Here is a 14,752-nt window from a genome sequence, read left to right on the forward strand (position 1 = left end):
GTGCAATTCTGATTATTAAAATGAAGCCATATGCATGATCATTTTGTATGTTCACTGATAATGGGAATATGCAAATTGAAAACAGAAGAAAAGAATGTTTGTAGAAATTTATTTGTGATAAAGTATGTATAAATATAAAACATACATATATGTTCACTTCTGTACAACAGGCCTACAAGTACTGTGATTGTTAGACATATTTCAACTAAAACCTATTGTGTGCAGACAGTACATTCTCTGATTAATGTGGTGATGGACAGGTCTAATTTCTCTCTGTGTTAAAAGCTTGTAGACAGGATTCCCTTCCTGCCAGGGAGATCTCCAGTTACAGTCATTCACTTCAGCTTCAGCATCCATCAATCACCCCAGTACATTTAACACCTCATGCCACTTCTCAAGTTCCCTCCACTGAAAATAATGATCATTTAGTGGAGTGAAGGGAAAAATGCATAAATGCTAAAACTAAATATGGCAAAAGCACTACAGTGACATTTTGCATCCACCTGTGATATCTTAACTGTATCAAAAACTTAATAAAATTGAAAAAAGGTTTAATTGCCATTATCTGCAGGCTACAAAATAGCCTTGGTAACATCTTCTAAGAGTAAAATAGTGCCACCATGTGGCCCCACTGTGTGAAACACCTTGGTAATCCACTGATGACTTTAACAGTGGACCCGTCAGAACCATAGTAAGGAGAAGCAAAACTATTAACCATTTATCTTTAGCTGCTTACATGACATAATTCTTGTTCTCCTGGATGCACTGCAACAATGCTCTTAATACTCTTTGTTTTCACACACTCAGGTAAAACTGTGGTCAACTGCAGTGCTGAATGCAAACACCCATGTCTATGGGCTTCTGCACACTAGCAGTCATAGTAATAGAAGTTATAAAGACTAACAAATGGAGAACAAAACACTACAGCCTGTCAGACCACACAACAAAGATGACACACAAACAAACACAAAATCACGTCACCACTACACACTGTTGTGTGACACTCATCTCATAGTACTCTCCTGGAGGAAAAGCTGGTAAAATAAGATTGGGGAGAGAGACAGAGAGGCGCTGGGTGATGTAAGGCACAAGCGTGGTGCAAAGACTGTCCAGGGTCAGAGACACAGGCTGACGGGTCGAAGGAGAAAGGTCACTGGTGGTGGTGTGTGCGGTCGTCAGGTCGTTTGATATGAATCCTACGAACTCGCTCGATTCGATCTCTCTCCTCGTCCTCATCCAGATGATGAGATCGTCCTGCAGCGCCGCCTGTGGCCTCCAGCAGGGCATTGTCTGGACCCCTCCCATCATGGGACTCGTACAGGAGGATGTTGAGGGTCTCCTCATAGATTCGTGCCTCAGGGAACTCCACCTAGCAGGGAAGAAGAGTGTTACACAAGAGATTAAAGAGATATTTAAACAACATACTGTAGCTCTATGCTTAAAACAGAGCAAAGAACTCTTCAGAGTGGGCATATTACAAATGCACATTTACCTTTGTCTGCTTCTTTTCTGTGGCATAAACAATGGAGGTGCAGCACACTTCGGCAATTTTGCGCCCCTGGCCATAAAATGACCAACAACAGATCTCATCCCCAATCACATCTTTGATAAACAGTACCCGACCGTTGAACCGCAATGACAGCTTGTCAAACAGTTCAATATTTTTCAGCATGTTGTCATCAGAATTGCTGGAGGAAAAAAAAAATAATAATAATTTATTAAGACAACATTTATGATTTCACCACATTATGTTCCTTCTTTATTTGGACATGCTAGCTTCTGAAATCAGTAGAAGAGGGACTCACCTGGTGTACGAATACTTGTTGTTGCTTCGGTTATACAGCAGTTTGACAGTAGGCTGTGAAGATACAAAAGTTTGTATTTTGAAAGGACAATTTCTCTTGATATTGAACATTAGAAGTACAGCACATTATAAACAACAACATAACCTACCTTATTTGAGGTTGCAATAAGCTTCTGCTCTTCCTTAGATGATGTCATCAGAGGCACTTTACAAAGGGGTTCATACGATTCTTTGTTCTGTAGGAAAAAAACTATTTAATAATTTTGTATTTAACAAATGTTACACCTGAAAAACTGGAAGATTCAGTATATAATAAAAAAGAAGGATTCCACCTGGTGGAACAGCATAGCTAAGGAGGATGAAGCATATGAAACCCCCACCCACCCCAACAATAACTAAAGATTGTTGTTTTTTAGACTTTTTAAGCAGATTGGTTTCAAATCACTTTCATCCAGATTTCTTTTGTCCCTCATAGTAGTAGAAAAATTAAAATAACAAAAAGTACAACATTTTCACCTGTAGTTTTGTACATTTGATTTTCTTACCCATGAATCCATTTTAACATTCAAAATAAACAGATAAATGCCTCACGGATATTAAAACCTGGATGCAAGCTAACTTCCTCAAGAAATCTGAAATCCTCGTCATCGGCCCCAAATCCCTCAACAAATCCTGCCATAATTTCTCCCTCTGCATTAATGGCTCCACTGTTCTAGCTTCCACACACATCCATAACCTTATGTCATCTTTGATCAAACCCTTTTCTTTTAAAGGTCATGTTAACCATATTCCATAAACTGCCCTCTTCCATCTCAAAAACATTGCCCTTCTTCGCCTCTCCTTCTCAGCTGCTGAAATGCTCATCCTCACCTTCATCACTTTACAACTGGATTACTGCAACAGCATTCTGTACGGCACATTAACCAAAATCCTCAACAAGCTAAAGTACATCCAAAACTCAGCTGCCCGTCTGCTCACCCATTCCCTACCAGAGATCACATCTCCCCAGTCCTTGAAACCTCTACTGGCTCCCCATTCAACAAAGAATCCAGTTAAACAGTCTCATCACCTACAAAGCCCGCCACAACCTCGCCCCCTCCTACCCCACTGACACAGACATGCTGCTACCAACAACCCCAGATCCACTCCCCTCTTTCAAAACCAGCCTATTTAATTTTCTCATCTATGATTTTTGTTATTTCTCATTGTTGTAGTTTTATTTTGTTCCGTTTTACTGCTTTGACTGTTCCTGTCTTTGTTTTATGTAAAGTGCCTCAGAGTACCTCTACAGCGCTATATAAAATAAATGCATTATTATTAATTTTAGAATATTTTTAAGAAAACAAACAAAAAACGTTACTAGACAAAATTGGTCAGATATAAAGTCCAGTACACTGGGAATATGGGGAATGCTAAGGAATTTCAGAAACCATTCCAAAGAAATATGACTTGGTAATGGTTGTGTGTAGTTCATTTAACAACAATTCTGATGGTAGATGAAGTACAAATATATTGCCCTGCCTAACTGACAGCCCTCTGTGCTGATGGTACCTGCAAGGCAGCTGTGCATTCATCAGCTAGGCCTTGGACAAGGTAATACTTGGCCTCAGCGAGCAGTTCCTCTGTTTCTCGTCGGCTGTCTGGAAGCGGCACTGCTCCGTCTCTAAGGTAGTTAAGGATTGTTCCAAAATGTTTCCCACAGCGATCAATCAAGATCCAACCTATAGATATGAAATGGTGAAACATTAGTTAGTATTAGATCATGGCCAGCACAACACCTGCATATAACTTAAACATTTTCACCAACAGCTCACCTTCACTGTCTGTGAGGACCTCCATCCTGCCACTGAACATGGCTTTGAGCATTGTGTCCTGTTTGGTTAGTGTTTGCATTGTAGTGTAGTACAGTGCCCCGCCCACATTTAACTTCACATATTTAGAGCTGGGGCTGGAGCCCTTGAAGGATGTAGTCCGGGTTGTAGCTGCCGGCAGTGCCGAGCTCACCACGCTCTCTCCTGACATCTCTTCCTGGGACAGAACAAGGTAAAAACATAGAGTGACACCTCAATCAAGGCTGGTGTGTCACTGGATTAACTTGGTTTAAGTTAGTGAGTGGAAACAGTTAGAATATTAACACACAGGTCTATGTTAATGTAGATAGCTCCTTTTTAAAAAGTATAAGGCTAGTGTTATTCTATTTCATTTGACCAAATCCAGCAATGCGCTAGTCCATCTCTCAATATTTTCTGACTTCCCTAACCCATCTGTGGCACTCAGCCCCAAGACCATTTGTTGTAACTAAAAATGCAATTATTTTATATCAGGCCACAAATATAGTTTTATCATCAGTTTAAAATAGGCGCAAGTATTTATACCAGCAGGACAGTATATGTGGGATTAACTTGGAATGTGTCCATGTTCATTGTGATGAAGGAACATGTTTTTAAAGGCAACAACAGAGGTTTATGGCTCAGAGGAAAAAGCTATATCAGGCTTTTGCAATGCAGTTGGCAATCAATTCATTGTTGGTAGTGTTTTGAAAAAAAATGTATAGCATATCACCTTTAAATCTTTTAATCTGCAAAATGACTGCAATAAATGTAGCTATTGACTCATGTAACGTTGTTTCATTTCTGACGCTGGACTCTGATACTTCAGTTTTATCAAGACTTTTCCGATAGCGAAAATAAACCACTAAAAGTCATAAAGGCTGACGCAATTGTCTTATTCATATGATGGGTTTTAGGGGCAAAATCGCAAGTCCAATAAGCTATAATAGAACGTGTATTCGCAATATGTCACTAGAAAATATTTAAAAACAACCATCCATGTCCTGGGGTTTTTCATACTATTAGTACAATTTTAGGAGACGTTTCTCTTTTCATTATGGCTGCCATATTAAAGCTTAACGTTAAACAGGACAGGGACAAGTCAAATACAGCACTAAAGACTCTTACTTTGCGGCTTCTATCCTTTTTCAAAACGCTAATAACACGCGTTATTACGTTTGTACGACTGTCCACGGCTTTTTTTCTCGTTGTAGGGTAAAATACTGATCCGTGATATCACTCAATCCAGTAAGTAGCTAGTAATTTGATTTTAGCCAGCACCGCTATAATGTTAGCTTGCTAGTTAGCATCAATTAAAGTTACCTTACGTTATATTGTAAAAAGAAAAATATAACGTCACACATATCATGACACTGCCTTTTAAAACATCTTACTTTATATAACGTTTGTAGCGTGTCTGTAATTGGCCTTTGATCAAATATAAGTATATTTACCATAGAACCCGCAGCAGACTTTATAATTGTAGCTTGCTAACGTCAGTCAGCTAACACCCACTTCCTTCCGGTCCAACGCTGCGCAGTTATAAACACGACGTCAACGTTCCTCTTCTCTGTTTAAAGGGACCGTTAACATTATTTTGTTAAACGTTACAAAGTGTTGTACAATATGAGGTAAATGAGAAGTAACAATTAAACACACTTCAGCCCCCTTTCTGTCCTACTACTTTTAATTAACATATTGCAAAACAGCTTTAATTACACTAGCCTTATCCTGCACATTTCCGTTTTTGAAGGAGTAACAGCGATAACAGTCCCCCCCACCACCGACCTAACACACTGGACGAAAGCATTATCCACCAGCAGAAATACAAAGTTGTTGTTGTTACAAAACGAACAAAGATAGGTTGGCATATAGCTAGACATTCTATCGACAAATACTCTCCCGATTTATACATCTCTAGACAAACGCTACCCGGACGCATTTAGTGCGGCACAGGGATTAATGGCTGCAGTCGATGTACGGATCTGCTCTCATTGTTTACATTTCTAAACGGTATGTCACCCGTGTTTTTTAGGCTGTCATTGATACGGGATCAAACCTAACCCCGCAATGATGATAAATAACGCTAAATGAATGTGAAGAGATTCTCTGTAAGACAGTATCAAGTGGAGCAGCGGCGAACTAGCCTTGTCTGCTAACTATCCCAGCTCCATCTTTCCTGTGTCGCCCGCTGCTCCAGAGATGGCAAGTTAGTCTTCATCTTTGTTTGGTTTTCCGCCCGCTCGGATCTCAAGGACAACCAAATGACTGAGGGGGTATAGCGCCAGGGGCGCCTATAGGCCAGGCAAAATCTTAATTTGAGGAATATTGCAGGTAAGTTAACTCAAAGCAACGCAATGTGATGATGTGCAGTTGTTGGGATGCTGTCAGTCACAATGTTCTTAAAGCGCAAATATGTGCTCCGAAGCCACTGTCAAAATGTAATCAATACAAGCATGCGGATCATCAGGGTATAGTAAGTACTTTTTAATTCTTTTTTTCCAAGGTGCACAATGTTTAGTGTACCTCAAAGCGCCAAGTCCGAGTTCCTGGACAAAGCCAGGCAGGCCAGGGAGGAAAGGAGAGGACATAAGGACAAGGAAAAATCAGCAATCCACATCCAAGCCCTGGTCAGGAGATTTCTCTGTCGCTGCAGACTCCAGAAGCAAATACGGTAGTCTCCAATCTTAAAATGTTTTGCTGATGTATTAGTTATTTGCAATTTGAAGACCTTTGACTTCAGTATGTTGCCATGAATATCAATTGTAAAATAATAAATATTTGGTTTCATGTTCATGTAATCGTTGGCTCAATAATTTCTGTCTGTGTCTCACCAGGAAAGAGGTTGATGACTATTTTCAAGCTTCTGAAACTGGGACATCAAAAAGAAATGCACTTTCAATTTTCAAAATTGCTCGGAAATTACTATTCGTATATTGCCAAGAGGATAAGATGGTGAGTTGCAGCCATGCTATTCAGGTTACGTTAATAACAATCATTAGTACACAAGGTCATTACTTTCATATTAATGTTGTTTCTGTTAGCCTTTAATGCTTACCTTTGTGGAGACATTTGAGAGACTGTTGTAAACATAACAGTAGAAGTTTATACACGTCTCTTGTGCTGTGTGGCTCAAATGACTGTAATTTTGTGCAATACACAGAGGTTCGAGAAGCTCTGTCGTGCAATCCTTGCCAGCATGGAGGTTGAAAATGAACCGAAAGTGAGTGTGCATATGCATCCCATCCACATACCAAGCATTCTTTAAAATGTGATTCCTTTCTCAGTGACTGTTCTTGCATTTGGCCCTCAGGTCTGGTATGTTTCCTTGGCTCTCTCCAAAGACCTCACCATTCCTTGGCTCAAACAGATAAAAGATGTACTGTGGACCTGCTGTCAACTACTGAAAAATTTAAAGGTTAGTCTCGATTTGATGCTGGAAAATGTGTTTTGAAATTCTTTTCATGACTTTAATTGTACGTGTCACGTCACGTCTGTTTTGTCATATGCAGCCTGACATACTTCAGGACAATAAATTGGTAACGCTGTACCTCACCATGCTGGTGACCTTCACAGACACTTCAACCTGGCGGATAGTCCGAGGGAAGGGTAAGTCTAAAGTCAAGCTGATGGTCATTATTATAAACATAACTTTGTTATTGCAGGACATGCTTTCTGCAGAGAAAAACATAATAGCTTCCCTTCATTATTTTAGGAGAAGCTCTAAGACCCGCTTTGACGAGGATTTGTGAAAATATTATGGGCCATCTCAATCAAAAGGGATTCTATTCAATACTCCAGGTTCAGTATTACAGCTCATACTTTTTTAGTTGAAGTAGCGTAACACCTATTTTCTATTTCAGTGCCAGCTGTCATTTTAATAAAAAAGCACATTGTATGACATCTTCACTTTTTCTTGTTTAGATCTTGCTGACCAATGGCTTGGCTCGTACTAAACCATCTCTCTCCAAAGGCACTCTAACAGCTATCTTCTCTTTGTCATTAAGGTGAGCCGAGAGCTGGTAATGTAATGGTTTTAACTGCTATTCGACGTGTTATATCCAATTCAGTTATATCCATTTAGCTTTGTGTTTTCGTGTTTTTATTTGCAGGCTGTCCTTTTAACTAAATCCATTTTTTTTCAGGCCAGTCATTGCTGCTCACTTTTCTGATAACCTGCTAAGATCATTCCTCCTTCACATCATGTCAGTTCCAGCCATTGTATCTCACCTCAATGTGCTTACTCCAGAGGTAAAATCCCTGTCCTGTGCTGTTGTTGCATAGTGGTACTGTATATTATAGTTTGAATGATAGTTCAGAGTAGGCTATAATATCGGCTCTGTCTCCACAGTGTATGGCGTCCATCCAGACGCATGACCTGCTGCGGAAGTTCATTCTGTTTCTCAGCCGGGAAGAACAGTGTTTGGACATCTGTGTGTGTCTTGAGGGGAGCCACACACTCTGCTTACTTGGTATAGTATTTTGGATAAATATGCGCTTTATCGATGCAATCTAGTTGTGCACGGAGAATCATTGTGTGTCCTGTGGATTGCTAATTTTACAGTTGCTGATGCCGTCTTTCTCATGTTTTATAGGCAATCTGATTCATTTGGGCTTCCTTAATGAGAAAGTCCTTGAAGAGGAGGCCAATCATTTTGTGAAGGACCTGACTGACATGCTGTCCTACTGCCAGAGATATGTATCCCAAAAGAAGTCCAACCTTACCCACTGGCACCCTGTCCTGGGCTGGTTCTCTCAGACTGTAGACTACGGGTCAGTGAAATGCCTTAATTTGCTTGAATGAATCCAATAACTTAATATTAACCAGAAAAGGGGGTTCCCAGGAGACCAAAAATATACAGAGAAAAGGTTTTAGGCCCTTTTTAAATGCAAAAGTTAAAATTTTAATTTCTTTGGAAGCACAAAAATCAATTGTGCTTAAAAGACAGAACACACAGATGTCTTGATATACTGCCTGGTCCCTCCTGAGGAAGAGCTTTAGCTAGAAATTTGGTGTCTATGTAGACTGCATACCAAGCCATCATGTGTTGTATGCCTTTTAAAGCATCATTATTTGTGTCCTTTCTGCAAATAACAGATTGACTTGTATTTAAGTGGATTCAATATTCTTTTGTTTAAAAAAAAAAAGGGATGCCAGATATGTGTACTTGACTTTTTCTCCCTTCTGCTTCCTCTGTCTCCCGTTCTCTGTAGTCTGAATGAGTCGATGCCGCTGGTCACTAAACAGCTCCAGTACCTGTGGGGTGTTTCTGTCATTCGGACGCTCTTCAGCGACGTCCTCTCTAAAAAGCTGGAGAGTCAGGAGCCCACTCCCCCACCCCCGCAGCCTAGCACATCACAAAACAATCTACCAGTTAAAAGTGAGTGATAAACCCAAACCTATTCTATTTTAAGGTAAGCACAGTCTGTTGAGTTTGAAAAAAGGTTTCAAGAGGTCCTTGAAGGTTCTTTGCATCCCGATATATTGTGTCTGTGTTTTGACAGACCTCTTCAAGCGAGCGTTTCAGAAGTCGGCTTCTGTACGGAACATCCTGAAACCAGTTGGAGGGAAGCGAGTCGACTCAGCTGAAGTTCAGAAGGTGTGCAGCATCTGTGTGCTCTACCAGACTGCTCTGTCTACATTAACGCAAATACGACTCCAGATACTCACCGGTCAGTACCAGAATCTTTCTTTTTTTTAATGTCATACAACCGTATACAGTATTTGGGAAACATCCTGGAAAGTTCATCATGGAGTCTGTCACTGTGCATTATCTGCAGGTCTGACACATCTCGATGAACTTTTGCCCAAACTTTGGGCCTTCATCTGTGAGCTGGGTCCTCAGGGAGGCCTCAAACTCTTCATGGAGTGTCTGAACAATGACACTGAAGAGTCCAAGCAGCTCCTGGCTATGCTCATGCTCTTCTGTGACTGCTCACGGCACCTCATCACGTAATTTTACGTAGTTTTTTTTTTTTTTATGTGTTGCCCAATGTAGCAGCAATATTTCATGACGCACTGTTAATGTGTTACAGAATTCTGGATGACATTGAAGTCTATGAAGAACAAACATCTTTCAAGATCGAGGAACTCCTCACAATCTCTTCATTTCTGAACACATTTGTGTACAAGATGATATGGGATGGCATCTTAGGTGAGTGCGTGACCTCACTGAATCTTGACGGATATGATGATGGCACCTGATTGAATTTTTTTTTTTTTTTACTGAAAAAGTTGTTTGGTATTTAATAGAAAACGCTAAAGGAGAGAAACTGGAGTTGTTTCACAGTGTTCATGGCTGGTTGATGGTGCTTTATGAGCGGGACTGCAGGCGACGATTCACCCCTGATGATCACTGGCTACGCAAGTAAATACAAACACTGAATAGTTGTTAATATCCTAAACACATCGGCCTTCTGTTTCTGCTTTGTGGTCACATTTGAAAGCTCGCCTTTACATCTTTTGTGGGGTTGCGTTCAGGGACCTGAAGCCCAGCCTGTTGTTCCAAGAGCTGGAGAAAGGCAAGAGAAGAGCCCAGCTTTTACTACAGTACATCCCGCATGTCATTCCACATAAAAACGTGAGTAAAAAGGATCCTTTGTTTTAAGGCAGAGTGTCTTTTAAATTTTTCAATTGTATATTTACTTTCCCTCTCACTTTAGAGGGTGCTGCTGTTCAGGAACATCGTTACAAAGGAAAAAGAAAGTTTAGGATTGGTAGAAACCAGCTCTGCTTCACCACATGTCACCCATATTACCATTCGTCGCTCACGGATGTTAGAGGTATGGAGTCCACAGATCAGATTTTGAAGGAGAGCAAAAATGTCTTTGTCAGTTGTTCCATAATAACACTTTGTGTTTCCCTGTCCTAAAGGATGGATATGACCAGCTCCGCAGATTACCAGCAAATTCCATAAAAGGCGTTATTCGTGTAAAGTTTGTCAACGACCTGGGAGTAGACGAGGCTGGTATCGATCAGGATGGTGTGTTCAAAGAGTTTCTGGAGGAGATCATTAAGAAAGTGTTCAATCCTGCTCTCAACCTGTTCAGGGTAAGTCAGGCAAATTTATTTATTTTTTTAAATCATCACACTTCTGCTGCTGACATTGATTTTACTGTTTTGTATGATATGCTATTTATTTTCCGTAGACTACGAGTGGAAATGAAAGGTTGTATCCTTCACCCACATCTTACATCCATGAGAATCATTTGCAGCTGTTTGAGTTTGTGGGGAAGATGCTTGGGAAAGCCATATATGAGGTATGTCTTCTAAAAAAAAAGTTAAAATGCCCCCATTTGTTGATCTTACTCTGAACACTGCTTTGGGTGATCTTCGGTAAATATGTAACTGTAACTTCTGTATGCTCAGGGCATTGTTGTGGACGTCCCTTTTGCCTCCTTCTTCCTCAGTCAAGTCTTGGGTCACCACCACAGCACTTTCTACAGCTCCATCGACGAGCTGCCCTCGCTGGACTCTGAGTTTTACAAGAACCTCACTTCCATTAAGGTCGGCTAGAATTACAGACAATTTTGTTTTTGAACTAATTTATCCCATTTTCATCTTACATCTTTCATTTGATTCGTTTCTTCAGCGCTATGATGGAGATGTAGGGGATCTAGGACTGACATTATCCTATGATGAGGATGTTATGGGGCAGGTAAGAACAGAAAATGTGGAAGATACGATACAGTGTAGTTAAATACCGGAAATTCACAAGTTAAAAGCTGCTTTCTATCTTCCCTTACAGCTTGTGTGTCATGAGTTGATACCTGGGGGGAAAACCATGCCAGTCATCAACGAAAACAAGTATGTACATTTTATATGCAATCGAAAAAATAACGCTACTGACCCATTTTAAATTTGAAATGTTGTCCTTTTTTTGACGTGTACTCAAAGAGATCACTGTCTAACTCTGACGTAAACTCTACCATTTCCTGCAGGATCAGCTACATTCACCTCATGGCTCACTTCCGGATGCACACACAGATTAAGGAGCAAACGGGCGCTTTCATTCGAGGCTTCCGCAGCATCATTAACCCAGAGTGGCTGCACATGTTTTCCACGCCCGAGGTTCAGCGCCTTGTCTCGGGAGACAATGCCGAGATTGATCTGGATGACCTCAAGTACGTGACATTTCAGACATCTTTGATGACTAAATTCTTCTTCTTTACTTGCTGTTGCCACCGCAACGGTTGTACTCATTGTAATGGATGTTTCCTCAGTAAATGTGTCCCAAATCTAGCAGGATGTTCCTGTTAATTCAGAAGTCTCCTCAATCCAAACACTTTGTTAGAGCGGTGCAATAGACTTTCCTTCATCTATGCTTCCTGTGCACAGAGATGCTCATCCTTGTTGTCTTCTCCTCGCTTTCTCAGGAAACACACGGTCTACTATGGAGGTTTTCACAGCAGCCATCGTGTCATCATCTGGCTGTGGGACATCCTGTCCAGTGACTTCACTGCTGAAGAGAGGGCTATGTTCCTTAAAGTAAAGTGTTTGCAACTGCCATAGCCAAAGCTGTTCATCTCTACCCCCAAGTGGTTTACCACGGTCTCATTTATTCTTGTGTGTTTTTACAGTTTGTTACCAGCTGCTCTAGGCCGCCTCTTCTAGGTTTCGCCTACCTCAAACCACCTTTCTCCATCCGTTGTGTGGAAGTTTCAGATGATCAGGTAAGAATAAAAAAGGAGGAAATTGATGCAGCATGTGTTACGTTTGTACTAACGGAGCATTTCCTGTGTCTAGGACACCGGAGACACCCTTGGCAGTGTTCTTAGGGGCTTTTTCACAATCCGCAAGAAGGAGCCTGGTGGTCGACTTCCCACTTCATCAACATGCTTCAACCTGCTAAAATTGCCCAATTACAGCAAGAAGAGCATCTTGCGCGACAAGCTGCGCTACGCTATCAGTATGAACACAGGCTTTGAGCTCTCCTAACTCAGTTGCATCAGGACAATCTTCACAGGAGTCAAAGTCACAAGTCAAAGGGGCATCACCTAAACAAAAGTGGATTCATAAAGGACCTACAAACTCTCCTTTTGTCTCTTTTTTTTTTTTAACAATCAGCCCACTCCCTTGCATTAAAGGGGATGCTGTTTCTGCAGCACAATCCAATTTTTTGCATCTCCCTTTGCCAAAATTCAACGTCTTGTAGGCCTATTTATCTTGATGAAATATCGATATACAGTGGGTAGATCTCTGTTTCTCAGGCTTAACAGAATCATGCTCGCACTCCCATTTAAAGCGAACTAGAAAGCAATACAGATGCAATGCAAGCCATTAGACACGTGGTCAACTCACTCGAGTAAAACCAAGCGATGCATTGTTAATATACTTACAAGCTCGGACTCCATTATCCAAGCAACTTTTAGCTGATATTGGATGAGTCTTAAAATGTTTTGCTGAACATAATGCAGCTTTCATAAATGGAAGACAAATCAATGTCTTGTGTTCAACCTCCATGGAGTAGTGGCTCACAGCAGTGATCCTGTGTTGATTACATTATGTCCCATTTTGAGGAGAATCATTTTGACCTGACTCCATTTTCCCCCACTACAAGACGCTGCAGTGCCCTGAGAAAGATGTCCGCCCTCTGGTTTTTATGTTCTCGTTTGAACATCTGCCTCAGTTCTGGTGAAGCAGCACAATTTCTTGACAAAAAAAAAATGGATCATGCTGTTTGATTTAGAAAAGATGTCCTTGCTGTAGCATTTTTGCTTTTGAGTAAAAAAGAAACTGGAAATGTTTGGGCATTATTTGTATCTGCCCAGCGAAGCAGATACAGCTGTTCATTGGAACACGTCTGTGCTTGACCACTCTTAAAAAAAAAAAAAAAAAAAAAAATATATGTAGTGAAGGTAATCAATAATGTAAGTGTTCATACTAAATACTAGAAAAACTGAAGATTTCTCACTACACCTTTGTATAACGCTGAGTGCCTCATATAATGCCACCCCCCTTTGCTCTCACGTCTGACTGTATTCCAATTGTAACCAATAACCACGTTTATGGGAAACAAGCCATAGAAACGGGGGCTATGTACCTGGACTTTATCTCTCGCTCCTGCTAACAAAAAAGCGCAGAAACCCAACCACTCTATTACCACTGGAACAACAACAACCGAGGAGGGTTTTACTACGATGCCCTCGGATCTCTGTGGACTTTTTAAGCCATGCGGAAAATGAATTTTGAGGTTTAAAAACCTTTCAACATGATGTCATGGACTGGTTGGTCAACCAAATGTGACTGCTTGATTTAATGTTCCCTTGGATGGAAATGTTGCGCACCTTTCTGCCGTTTGTGGCTGTTGGGGTAAAAGGGACATGAGGGTGAATGTTACCCCATCAGCCTAAATACTACTTTACACAGGGTTCAATTAGATCATAAAGGAAAGGAAGTTAGTCATTTAGCAGAAAGAGGACTGTAACTTTTAAAGGATTAAAAAGAAAATATTTACCATGTTCTTTATTATGCAAAACAAGTTTTTTTCTGTCATGAATGAGTATGTGTTAATAAGTAACACAAGCTTTAGAGCATACTGGTCATTATTGTTTCTAACTAGTAATATAATGGCGATTAACTTGTGGGAAAACAACAAAAAAGTGATTATAATGATATAAGACTGGTTGTATTGAATTTACCTGCAGTATACTAATGAGATTACACTATTTTCAGATCTGACAAATCAGTCCTGAGGATCTTACTCCAGCTTTTCTCCTTTTAATCTATTCCAGCAAGAAGTGGAAACACTGTGAATGGATTTATGCGACATGCTACACCTGGTGTGTGTTAGTGTGCAAAAGAGATGAAAGATACCTCACAAGCTTGTCTGTCTCGTGATGAGGTCACTCATCGGTTTTAAAAATGATGTCAAGACTAGGCTAGACTTTAAGTGTAACAGTGGACTGCTAAAGCTGACCTTTGACTATCTGCTCTTTTAGTACAAAAAATAAAAATGATCCTGGAAATGTTCCCACCCTGTGAAAGTTTCCATCTCTTTTTTAAAGTGTCTGAGACTGGCTGCACTACAGTATGGAGCGTGTTGTTGAAAAAGGAGATTCCCATGTAAGACTTGTTTATGTGTAACCCCCCCTCCTGTAAAATTATTAAATCATATAG

The 14,752-nt window shown here is 40.5% G+C and overlaps 2 protein-coding genes across 2 annotated transcripts; one reads left to right on the forward strand and one right to left on the reverse strand.

Annotated features, from left to right (window-relative positions):
* Positions 1 to 92: 92 nt before the first annotated feature.
* Positions 93 to 5,215, reverse strand: kctd10 (potassium channel tetramerization domain containing 10). The gene is made up of 7 exons (XM_039802307.1): positions 5,088 to 5,215; positions 3,619 to 3,832; positions 3,356 to 3,525; positions 1,954 to 2,040; positions 1,806 to 1,858; positions 1,493 to 1,688; positions 93 to 1,369 (listed from the first exon to the last, which is right to left on the reverse strand). Exons 1-7 carry the CDS (start codon positions 5,088 to 5,090, stop codon positions 1,151 to 1,153), a joined length of 942 nt encoding a protein of 313 aa, XP_039658241.1. The 5' UTR covers positions 5,091 to 5,215; the 3' UTR covers positions 93 to 1,150.
* Positions 5,216 to 5,405: 190 nt separating this feature from the next.
* On the forward strand, positions 5,406 to 14,612 carry ube3b (ubiquitin protein ligase E3B). Its single transcript, XM_039802306.1, has 27 exons — positions 5,406 to 5,967; positions 6,140 to 6,307; positions 6,471 to 6,588; positions 6,797 to 6,856; positions 6,947 to 7,051; positions 7,146 to 7,242; positions 7,349 to 7,434; positions 7,558 to 7,640; positions 7,779 to 7,884; positions 7,985 to 8,105; positions 8,229 to 8,406; positions 8,848 to 9,014; positions 9,139 to 9,306; positions 9,415 to 9,586; positions 9,670 to 9,788; positions 9,887 to 10,001; positions 10,115 to 10,214; positions 10,297 to 10,416; positions 10,508 to 10,684; positions 10,783 to 10,893; positions 11,003 to 11,140; positions 11,226 to 11,291; positions 11,382 to 11,440; positions 11,575 to 11,757; positions 12,010 to 12,121; positions 12,214 to 12,306; positions 12,380 to 14,612. Exons 2-27 carry the CDS (start codon positions 6,147 to 6,149, stop codon positions 12,569 to 12,571), a joined length of 3,207 nt encoding a protein of 1,068 aa, XP_039658240.1. The 5' UTR covers positions 5,406 to 5,967; positions 6,140 to 6,146; the 3' UTR covers positions 12,572 to 14,612.
* The last annotated feature ends 140 nt before the right edge of the window (positions 14,613 to 14,752 follow it).

This window comes from Perca fluviatilis, chromosome 6 (assembly GCF_010015445.1).
Source record: "Perca fluviatilis chromosome 6, GENO_Pfluv_1.0, whole genome shotgun sequence".
NCBI classification, from domain to species: Eukaryota; Metazoa; Chordata; class Actinopteri; order Perciformes; family Percidae; genus Perca; species Perca fluviatilis.

Excerpts from the sequence above, each read along its gene's own strand:
- ube3b (XM_039802306.1), top strand. The coding sequence starts at position 6,147 with ATGTTTAGTGTACCTCAAAGCGCCAAGTCCGAGTTCCTGGACAAAGCC. Across the intron at positions 7,243-7,348 it reads GCGGATAGTCCGAGGGAAGG|GAGAAGCTCTAAGACCCGCT; the intron begins GTAAGTCTAAAG and ends TCATTATTTTAG. Across the intron at positions 10,215-10,296 it reads ATGTCATTCCACATAAAAAC|AGGGTGCTGCTGTTCAGGAA; the intron begins GTGAGTAAAAAG and ends CTCTCACTTTAG.
- kctd10 (XM_039802307.1), bottom strand. Across the intron at positions 3,526-3,618 it reads GGTCCTCACAGACAGTGAAG|GTTGGATCTTGATTGATCGC; the intron begins GTGAGCTGTTGG and ends TCATATCTATAG. Across the intron at positions 1,370-1,492 it reads CAGAAAAGAAGCAGACAAAG|GTGGAGTTCCCTGAGGCACG; the intron begins GTAAATGTGCAT and ends CTTCCCTGCTAG.